The 12092-nt window shown below is 39.9% G+C and overlaps 1 protein-coding gene across 9 annotated transcripts in view; it reads right to left on the minus strand.

Annotated features, from left to right (window-relative positions):
- LOC120568369 (receptor-type tyrosine-protein phosphatase mu-like) overlaps window positions 1–12092 on the minus strand; it is a 167817-nt gene that overhangs the window by 91955 nt on the left and 63770 nt on the right. For all 9 annotated transcript variants that reach the window (XM_039815850.1, XM_039815847.1, XM_039815846.1 and 6 more), the window contains exon 7: window positions 3984–4277. In XM_039815850.1, the coding sequence (XP_039671784.1) occupies window positions 3984–4277 (294 nt within the window). The remainder of the gene's footprint in view (window positions 1–3983; window positions 4278–12092) is intronic.

The following is a 12092-nucleotide window of genomic DNA, read 5'->3' on the forward strand; positions in this document are numbered from 1 at the left end:
GCATGTCTACAAGAACAGAATTTCCTTATGAAGCACCTTATTTTAATTAATTTCATGGAAACTAGTTAGTTACACAATGCTCTTTCTCAACCTTAATACAGGACAGGATATAACCTAGTAGGATGATAGCGATGGTGACAAGCTGTGGAGAGTTTTGGGAAAGCTAGTCATGTTAGCATTTGCAGAGAAATATTTAACTATTTAACTAGAATCTCTCTGCTCTAACATTTTAATTAAAGCTTCTGATGCACATACCGAGCAATAAACAAGTTTTGTTGCAGCCACTTTTGTTGTCCGACTTGTACGTGAGAAGCTTTAAATAAATATTTGTTGTATTTCATTTTTTGTAGGCAAGGAGCACCCATTTGTATTTCTCATTTTTCTTCCTAGGCCTGTTTGGAAGCTCCTTTTCCCCACAATGTGTTCATATTACGACACTGCTTTATTAAGCATGGCTGCTATAATGTTTTGTCCACGTATACATAGGTTCCACAGACACACCAACTCTTGTATATAATGAAATCTTTCTGAATGCACGGATTTATTTAAAAAACATACTTGACTAAAACTTTGTTAAAAACACACATCCTCATGCATTACCTCAATACACTTAGCGTACAGTCTAAAAATCCATATTAATGTGGTGAAATTAACATGATTTTGTTAATACATGTAAAACTTCAGAAATTTAATACTGGGAAGGGGCATGCTTGAAAATTGGTTTAACATTCACTGTCTGCGGCAACATTCACACTTCAAGTTGTTATGTCCCGGCACCAATGTCACGGAGACAAATTATTGTACTTGGCAAATAAAGTGATTCTACCACTACTACCATTTTTATGTTGCCAGACACTTGCGCCATTCTTATTTAACAGACCTGGTCTTTCACAAGTTAACCAGAAGGCTAAATGCAAATAACCAACCTTGGTGTGGGTGAAAATAATTGCGCAGCTCCTCCCTACTCTCCACTGTTATAAACAAGTGTTTAAGCGAGTGCTGATCCCTGATTAACGCTCATTCCCCTGTGTTTAATAGCACTCAGTGCAACAGAATGGCAAAGTAAAAACAAACAGATGAGACTACTCCCACGTGGTGCCGGAGCGCAGATGGAGACAACTTATAGACAGAGATGTGGACTTGGCAAACGCTGGAGTCTGAGCAGGTGTTTGGACCCAGCATGGACATCATGTACTGCCTTTTTTTAAAGCGCCCAAGAGCCAGCGGGAAAGCAAAGGCCATAGTGTGGAAATTAAGACATAGGACAGACTGTTCTGCTACCATGAAAACTAGTATGCAATCATCTCTGCTGCATTAAAAATATGTGCACCCCTTACTCTGGCTCAATCAACTTCAAATGGTTTAAAATAATTGAGATGATTTAGACAGTGACTGTCTTCAGCAAATGTCGGTTGAATACATACATTTGAGAAGGCTTTATTGGAGTAACAAAATTGTCCAAATATTTGCTTCTAAAAGCTGGGTTGAATTCATGTTCGTAATGTGTCTGACCGTCTTGACCGAAAATACTGGAAAACACTTTTCTACACGTCTAAAGTTCAACTCAGACTTCAAACAAGAAGTTGTTTAAGGCATGCTTATCTGCCTTCCTAGTGTGGGCTGGAAATGGTCTCTCAGTGCGAGATTGTTTTTCAGTAGTGTTGCTGAAATGCAGGGCACCCTGCTGTGATCCCAGGACACCACCTGATAAAACAGTGTCTTCCTTCAAGTAGCACTTACCAAGTGCAGAGAACTCTGAAGTGGTAAACAACTTCACACAGACACAAATTGTACATGGAAGAGAAGTGCAATTACCAAATGCTTTTCACTTTTAGCTCAAAAAATGTTTAGAGAGTAATTTTGGTCAGTTGGAAATGGTGAAATTCAACATCGGACAAAAGACACAATGTGGTTTGAATTATTTTGCAAACCCTTGAAACACACAAATAACCCCCTCGAGCAATCACAGAGCCTTGGATAGGACATTCTTTTCATGTTCATAAGGAAAGTAATGGAAGTGCTTCATTGGAAAGAAAACCTTTCAAAAGCTACTCCTTTCCTTCCTCCTGCTTCTGAACTGAATTGGTGGCGTCATGCATTATACATTCCCTATTTTACAGAAGATTGAATTAAAACATCCTTTGTCATCAGAAACATTGCTCATTTTTCGAAGTGACCAAGGCATGGCTATGAATAATTATATGAGAGACAGTGCTCTAAAGTGGCCACAGATTTTCATTAGCGCCTCCAGAGAGCAGTGCAGGGAAGGTGGGGGGGGGGGGAGAAATCGAGACTCTGGGCCTGCCTGTATCAACAGTGATGTATCACACAGCCCTGTGAGTCTTAACCGTTCAATTAGGAGCACTGCTGAGGCCCGGCCAGTCAGTGGGAAAGACCAGCAGAGTGCCGGACAAGATCAAGAGCTGCTTCCTCAAACACACTTCGGGAGCCGGGGCCATCAATCTCCCAGACTGTGACCAGCAGGGTGGCCAAGGGGCAGGACCCCCGCAGAAGCTGGGCCTGGCTCAGAAGGCTGCACAGGTGTGGCCATTCATCCCTATCAGCCAGACTAAAAATGAATAAGCTCATGACCTTCACAGTGGGGAGAAGGGGTTACACCCTGGGCAGGGAGGGGAGAAAAATCTCATTTTCATCAGCATTTCTCTGGACACCAAACCACATTAGCTTGGGAAAATGCTGAGGCTAGGTTTGTTTTGTTCCCTGAGTTGGCATCCTAGTACAGCATGGGAATTTAGCTGGTTAATGTTGTGAGAAGGGCAATTTGTAAAACATCATCAAGCATTTTCAAAGTGTTCATGTACATGTTTGAGTTTGAATGCCCACAGTCTAGCAGCAATATTGATCTAAATTTAAGGTGCCATTCTGCCTCACACATGATATCAATCTGTGTTGCTGATTAATTAAGAAGCTTGCAGGGACCTGCGAATGAGAATTACATTGAATAAACAAGCAGTTATAAAGTTAACCATGTATCAGGGCAGTTTCCAGCTCTATGTCTGGAGCCAGACATAAATCATATCAATTATTGGGACTCACAGCTGTTCATTAATTAGACAGCAAGGGACGTTAAGAGTTTACTCAAAATTGTTATTATTCCACTGGTTCATAGATGTTACCAGTTCTTCTGTAACATGTACTGCGTAAAACGTATGCAATTGCTAATTATGTCAGGTGCTCAGGTAGAATATATTACTTAGAAAAGAGACAATTTATGTCCATATGCCAAAAATCTTAAGAGCTATAGGTGGAAACAATGAAAACACAGAAGGGTTTGTCTACTGTAGAGAAATAATTAGTAAAATGGCAATGATATATGTTGGGCAATTGTGAGCTGCAGTTATTTGCTTAAAATGAAATTAGGCTTTAGAGGAAACACAATGGAGCTTTACCAACAATGGAGCCCTGATGGCTATTTATTGTATGCAGGAGGTGATTTGTAAAAATAGCAATTGTTCAAAAATGTTTTGTTTGTAAAAGTAAATTAGGGATGGTACAACCTCAAGTACAACAACCCTGAGGAAATAATGATAAAATATTAATAAAGTGCAGAATGAATGAACTGCTTTGGCCACTCTTTTTCACAGACTTCTCTCTCCCTCTCTCCCCTCCCTCTCTTCCTCCCTCTCTCCCCCAGCCTCTCTCTCTCTCTCCGATATCAAAAGCTCTGAATACTGCTCTTCCTGGGCATCACCTTTGATGTGTAATTGACAGGTCATTAATTTTTAAACTGAGTTGAGAGCAGGCTACTTGCCAACTCCTGTGTTGTGTTGCAAGGTCTGTTACAGAAGTAATCTGACTGGACTGTCTACAATACAACTTCAGAGAAACTGTATATGATTTACTGTATTATGCCAAAGCATTGCCCATTTCATCAAAGAATACAAAACCAGCTTGTATTTTGGTTATCTGAGACAGTTCCTCCAATGCCAGTGCTCTGTAAGTAATGGTATTTTTGGCCTCACCAGCACATCTAGTCCTGGCCCTCAGAGGGGGTCCGGGGGCTCCGGTGCCTCCCTCCAGAGGTCTGGTCAGCAGAACACTAATCTCATACTCTGTGTCTGGATCCAGGTGGCCGATCTTGTGTGTGGTCTTGTCTACGGGCTGCAGGTCATACATAGTGCCGGACACAGTGCGGTATTCCACCTCCCTGTCGATGATTGGGCCGTCCCCATTGATGGAGTTGGCGTTCAGCTGGATCCAAAGGTAAGTGGCACCAACAGCAGTCAGCTGGGGTGGTGCAATTGGCACCGGAGGTTCTATAGAAACAAAAAGTTTTTGATTGATGTTAGATAAACCTATTATAACGCTGAAATGGTAGAAAGTCTTGACAATACAGAAAACAATTGTGTTTTTAATTTGTGTAAAAAGCACTGACATTCCCACACACAAAAAATGAAATTCTTGTACCAAGCAAACATGATGCTCAAAATCAATTTCTTCTTTCAAACAATCAACCACATCAAAATCACTGCGAAGCACATGAACAATCAATAGCTCCAGCTTGTTGGGGAATCTCATCAGTAGTACACTGACTAGAGTCACCCAAACCTTGGCAAATACTGCTCCATTGAACTACTTATTGATTTCAATCAGAGGACTTCTATGGAAAAGCCTTGGTTAATTGACAAATACTGTAGTTGTCATCTCTCTTTTGATTCAAAAGCTGATTTAATCTCTCAACTCATGACTGTTGTGGAATTTTATTGGAAGCTAAAAGTTGATGGGAAAGCCTTAAACACAATTCTACAGCGTGTCAACTATTTTGACTTACTTTTACAAGTTGTAGCTAGTTGTGGTAGCTCATAACATAACCACCTATATTTTGTAAAGTAACTAGTAATAACTATAGCTGTCAAATGTAGTGGTGTGTAGTGTATGAGCCAGTTCGCAGCCTTAGACCCTTAGTTGGGGCCCTTCTGGCTGTCCAAAGTCGACGCTTAAATCTAAAGGTAACCATGCTTTTGCCATCAGGGCCCCTCGACTTTGGAACAACCTGCTTGAGGAGATAAGGCTCGCAGAATCAGTGCAGTCTTTTAAATCACTGCTTAAAACCCATTTTATAGACTTGATCTCATGTGATGTCGTCACACGTTGCTTTTGCTCTTGATTTTTCCATTTATTTTATTGCTTATATTTATATGCTTGTTATTTTTTTTCTTCTCACTACCATGCTTTGCGTCTTTTGTCTTGTTTTTATTTACCCAAATTTTGTTTTGCTATTGTTTGGCCCCCACTTTTTAGATATTTAGATATATTTTGGATATCCTGCTTTTGCTTTGTCTGTCAAAGCACTTTGTAAATTGTGTTTTTAAAAAGCTATATAAATAAAGTTTTTATTATTGCTATTATAAGTGGAATAAAAAAGAACAATGTTTCAGACTGAATCGTAGTGGAGTTAATGTATTTACATTTCGGTATTGCTGTTCAAAAGCAGGGCAAGAGTAGACAAAGTGAAATTCTGAGATGTCATCAGTGTGTCCCAGACAGACAAATAATTGCACTTCAATTCAAACAGTTTCAAAGGGTTATGTCATCCGGGCTTCAGCCTTTGTGTCAACTGAGGACTAAGACTCACAAATGACTGGGTCTTTCAAAAAACAAATTACTGTGTGGTATTTTTAAATAATAGGAAACTGCAGTTTAGGTTAATGAATAACAAAAACATCTATGTACAAATATTTCAAGGTAAGGATGTTTTTCACCAAAATTAATTTTCAAATGATGCAAAAAATACTGAAATGGGTAGCCTATAATGAGATTTTCAAACCTGCAGAATATCATCAAGGATTTAAGCAATGGTTAGCAAAAGGAATAACTGGTGTATTGGTAGGGGAAGGGGAGTGTTTCGAATATCTGAGAAGAAAATACAAATTGGAAACATAAATTCTATAGATAGCCTACCTACAACTAAGCTATGCAACTAAGTAGGCCTGTAGCGATGCGTCGATGTCAAAATTTTGTCGACGTCAAATTTTTGCATCGACGCTTCGGCACAGCTCGCCACCATAGAAAGTATGTAACGTGGGAGACCAAAACATTGCAGAATGGAGAACAAAACAGCAACCTCCTCACATAATTCCCAACAAAGCCCTGCAAAAAGCCCCAATAAAATAAAAAGTCCTAAAAAACAGCTCGCCCTAAATCATCGAAGGTATGGGAATACTTCAAATTTAGTCCCAAACGTAAAATGTGTCGTTATTTGCGCTCTTTGCCAAATGGAGTTGGCATACCACACCAGCACAACAGCAATGTGGGAGCATCTTAAACGGAGGCACCCCATTGTCACTCGTGAAGGAGGTAATAACGTTGGCCAAATTAATTTCATGTTTGCGTAGTGTGTTGTATTGCTTGAGCTCTGCGCACTTCGGTGGTGCTAGCTAACTGTCTTAGCTCTCCGTGCAGTTTGTTCGTGCTAGGCTGGTGCTAGGTTAGTAGCTAATGTTAACGTTAGCTAGCTACTGGCGCCTAGACAGCTGTGTTTAGCTAACGTTAGTTATCATCTAATGTTGGATTGAATCATAGCTAGCGTACAGCTGCAGAACACAGCTATCTATAGTAGCTAACGTTTGCTACTAACCTAGCATTAACCAACTGCACAGACAGCTAAGATGCGTTGGTTAGCCTTGCACCACCAAAGTGCACAGCTGCTAGATCTAGCTAACGGTAGCAAACAGATTGCGGTAGCTTTGTACAGGAGAGATTTATGTTGGGAATGTAAAACTGAAAACAGGAATTTTATATTGTGTTAAACACTCTCAGGAATGTCTATACTGCACTGCACGGTATTTTTTTGCACTTCAACTTATAATTTTTTTAGAGTTATGAGAGAGTTATGTTTGTACTGTAAAAGAGTAAACAGGCTGGCCTTTCATTTTGTATAACAGTAAAATGATTGTATTTATTTAATTTTGTATAAAGCAGAAGATGTTTTGCTGTGCAAAACTGTTTAATAAAGTGTATTAAGATTTTTTAGGTACTTATTTGATACATTGTTTTTTATTAATCCAGCAACAGAAAAATAAACATTAGATTAATCGTCCAATTAGTCGTTAGATTAGTCGACTAATCGATAAAATAATCGCCCGATTAATCGTTTAATAAATAATCGTTTACCCCCAGCCCTACAACTAAGGGACTATTACAAAAGGGAAATGAAAAGATTATTCTGGGGAGCTCAATGGTGTCATCCAAACCATAATTAAAGCATATTAGGAATGTAACATAAGAATAATTTCGGCACTATATCAAGGATTGAACACAAATGACAAACATTCTACTAAATATATTAACGTGAAATGGGAGAAGAAACTCAATAGATTGGCATGATATGTGGAGAACACATCACTCATCTAACAGTTCACAGATCTGGAGGGAAGAATCAGATTGGTTTCTTTAAATGAAAAGTAAGCAGTTGTCAGAAATGTTGGCGACGGTGCAGGTCTGTTAATGTAGACCATTGTCATGTTTTTTGGGAATGTCAGAAAGTTATTGTATATTGGTAAATAAATAAATGGTAAGTAAAGACTCACAACGAATAATAGGGTATAAGGTCCCTAAAAGTTGTTTGGGGCTTTATTTATGTAAATTCTTTGAAGAAAATATTATTGCTAGTGATAAGATATTTGATCAAAATACTGCTAGTAGCTAGCAAGAAAGCTACCACTAGGAACTGTGGTAAGGAAACCCTACCAATGAAGAGCAAATAGCTAACAATTGTGGAAGAAATCTTTTTAATGGAAAGACTGACACACAAACTGAGACTACAAGAACCACAACTGGACAGAAAATGGGAAAAACAGACACGCTGGCCTAGAACAACAGTTAACAGAAATGTAACTATAAAAAGGTTGTAAAATGTGAAGGCAATCCTCAAACAGATTTGTTTCGTTTGCTAGCGTTTGTGAGTTTGTTTTAATTGTCAATAAAGATTTAAGTGGGAAAACAAATTAATATTATAAATCAACACATTTTTGGGCCCTTGTGGTGTTCAATGACAACCCTGCAGATGACTAGGGTTGGGTACCGAAACGCAGTGCCAATAGGGCACCAATTCTGACGTAAACTGTAGTAACGAGACTGAATAAGAACGAACATTTGGGTGCCTGACTTTTTTTTCAGAAGCATCGCTGCACGGGATGCTACGTTACCATTAGCTAGTAGCTGGATTAAACTCAATGGTTAAAATGCTGACAGCTTACGTTAAGTGGTGTAAAGTGTGACTGTATTTCCCTGTAGAGGATTCCAACACCGGGACATAACAGTCCGCACCTGCTGTTGTCGGAAAAACAACACAGACGGTGCGTTTACTTGAAACTCTCCATACTTGTGGTGCATTTTAAGTTATTGTAAAATACCCTTTTCCCATCTGGTGCTTGTTTTTGTCATTTACCAGCAATTTACTGGTGAAATAAGTCATTGTTATATGTTATTGTTTACAATTACATTATTAATCAATCATTTAATTTTGACCATATGGCCTTTGCAATAAACAAACCGTTCTTTAACGTCGCCAACTGTCGTTTTGTGCTCCTTTTTAATATATATATATATATATATATATATATATATTTATTTATTTATTTATTTATTTTTAATCGGTTTAGGCACCGGTTCAGGCACTGTTTAGGCACCGGCACCATTTTAAAAGTATCGTTTTAGCACCAGTATCAGAAAAATTATGCATTTATTGCAATTATTGCATTATTACTAGTGCAGCGCCCATACAAAACATGCTTGTTGCGGCTTTCTCAAGAACCGCTCATACAAACAACTTTATAATTGACACTTTTTGGGTCCTGTGCAATACACCTGCCACAACATTGTTGCGTCACACACCCAAGTCACGGCTACTCACGGTCAGAAACACCAGTGAGAAAACACACTGAAGTTGCGGTTCTTGGTCTCGAGATGTGAGAGACAGACAGACAACTTGCTTTGTAGTTAGATTAGATAGAACAAACAACTTCTACAAGAATAGTTCTACACTTGTCTTCACTTTTCAAAGTCACATTTGACAATAATGCTTGTTCCAGTTATCATTTTAAAAATAGGTATACATTCACCATCTCACCGGCATGCCTTTCATCTCTCCTGGTGCAACCAAAAACAAGCCATTGTCAACAAAGAGCTATAACCCACAGCCAAGCCATTGCTTAGGAATCTACCCTTGTCACGTACTACAATAGTTACACCTCCCAAAGGCCACAGTGAGTAGCACTAATGAGCACACATGTAACAGAATAATGCCATTAGTGGTCTGGCTGCTTCTCATGGAGTTGTCATGGAGAGGGAGAAGTCTCCAGGCACATTAGGGCCGAGGTGTCCTACAGAGAATTCGAGGCTCACCCTCAGCAGATGGTTACCCTACGGTGACCTCAGTCACAGGTCCCTGAACTCCCACTAATCTAAGCTCCCAGTGTTGCTGTCAAACATCACCTAAAGCGAAGCAGCTAATCCAGCAGGTCATCTCCTGGACTTGCACGCAGTGCAGCAGTCTGTGTGTTGGAGCCAGACAAGAGAATTAGGTATTCAAAATCTGGCTTCAACCATTGGCTTGTTTTGATGGTCTTTTGTAGTCTGTTGTTATGCCTTAAAAAGGGGTTTAAACTTGTCAAGTGGCAACATGCTAGGATTTAATTTAAGCAACAGAAAGCACAGGCTCATTGTGTAATGCCATCCCTCCTAGTACAATATGGTATTACAAATACCTCTGTTGTAATGGTGTTTGGCATGTCATATTTTAAAATGTCAAATAAGAGTAAAATGTATAACTTGGGTTTCCCCAATGTTGGTTTCAGAGAACAGAGCGCTCCAGTTTTCTTGCATTTGTTTGACTTTTATTTCTTTGCTCAAGAAAAACAGATGAAATGTACAATTAGAAGACCAGATGTAATTTATTTTATTGCATGATGAGTATCTTTATCTATTAAATGAACCAAATTATAAGTAAGAACTAAAAGAAGTTACTAAAAGTATAGTCTATATCCTTGACGTTGCACTCCCAGGATTTCACTCATTTGGGCCGGATTTCCATTGCCTTGGGCTTCCTTTGTGTTGGCATTTTAAAATTCCGTCGATTTATGAGGACCGTGGTTAACCTTTTCTCAGATCTTTGCAGGGTAAATCCAGACAGCTAGCTAGCTGTCCAATCTGAGTTTTCTGTTGCACAACTAAAACAACTTTTAAACATACATATGTTCCACCAAAACATGTTCGTTCCCGAGGCTATTTTGCAGCGGCACCGCAGCTTTTCTCCAGTGCTTAGCACCGCCCATCCCCAAATGCTATGTGAAGTAGCCAGACTCTCCTCCAGCGCGCTTTGGAGGAGGGTCTGGCAAAGCAAGACTACTAAAGTACAACTGAGAAATATCACTGTCCTTTTTAATAACAAAGTCCTACCTCAAATGAGGCGAGTGTCTTGTAGGTTTTTACCAATTTGTTAATGTTTCTAGCTGATTCTCATAGATTCACAGGGTGAGAAACTTTGCAACTTAACACGATATTCAACCACATATCATCCACTAAAGTTATGATTCTGCATGTTATGATTATCTGATTTGATCTGGTATGATCTTAGGATAGGATTACCTGTGGCACCATTAGACTGGAGGATACAAATGCCCAAGGTATCAAGTGAGAGTCCTTCAATCATTTAATCAAGCTTCCTTTTCTATGGATAAATGCTTTTAATGCATTCTGCATAGATGACACTGCTGCCATTCAATCCTATTTTTGCCGTTATCACTTGAGACGATTTATGTAACAATACGACTAAGCAGCATGATGTATTATAGCAATAAGCATTTCATTTAACTTTGAAAAGTTACTGCTTCACAAAAGCAACAGCAGCTTACAGTGATGAAATAATTTCTGTAGGTGCAGTAATCCTCTGTTCAACAGCCATAGCAGACGCACTGAAAATAACGGATTACCGGTGTGAAATACACTCAAGTGCTGAAACACTTTAGGATATTAACAACTCAATTCCCACTGTTTAAGCTTCACGAGGCAGCTTCGCAGCAGCAGGGCCCTGGAAAGGGCTCCAAACTGAGCGCCGTGCTGGCTGGAGATGGGTGACAGTGCGCAGATGACAGTGGCGGCTATACACGAGGGTCAGTGAGCAGCTGTTGTCATGATGTTGACCAGACAGGCAAACGGCCTGGTGACAGCTGCGCCCCCCCCCTGCCCCCCCGCCAATGCAACACCTGCCTGCCAGAATGCATTCACAAAATAAAGCGAACTCATGCATGCACATGCAACAAAAACAGTCATACTGGCATGCACATGGAACCAATGCAAAGACATACTAACAACCATCAAAGGGCTGCAACTATATGCCTCTTTTAGTCTGTTAAATGTCAGAAAATTTTGAAAAATGCTCATCAATATTTACCAGAACCCAAGGTGGTGACTTGACTTTGCTTGTTTTGTTAAACCAACAGTCTAAAACCCAATATATATTCAATTTACAATAATATGACAGGGGAAAACCGCAAATCCTCACATTTGAGGGTCTGGAACAAGTGAATCTTTGGTCTTTTTGCTTAACGAATCACTTAAAATGATTATTTATTGAAATAGTCATTTCATTTCCATTGAGCAATCAATCGACTAACTTTTCAGCACTACAAGACATTCATAAATGACACACACACACACACACACACACACACACACACACACACACACACACACACACACACACACACACACACACACACACACACACACACACACACACACACACACACACACACACACACACACACACACACCTCTTGTTAGATTAGTTAGGCCTGCCTCCAGGAAAATGACGAGCAGGCTTGAGTTGGTAGTGTGGCCCAGAAAACTATGGTGGAGCTCAGCAAACGCTCTGCGGGCTCCAGGTATTTCTAACCAGGCCAAGAAAGGAGCCAGCACTTGGAAAGGGAGTAATTATCCCCCTTTCAGAACCGCTGGTTGCACCACAGGAGAGCCCATCACGAAGGGGGCACAGGAAAGTGGCTGCACTTGCCCAATCCGTATGGGGCTCTGGAAATACATGCACTGTGCTTCCACATAGGCACATACAT

The sequence above is a fragment of the Perca fluviatilis genome, chromosome 11, assembly GCF_010015445.1.
Source record: "Perca fluviatilis chromosome 11, GENO_Pfluv_1.0, whole genome shotgun sequence".
Taxonomy (NCBI): domain Eukaryota; kingdom Metazoa; phylum Chordata; class Actinopteri; order Perciformes; family Percidae; genus Perca; species Perca fluviatilis.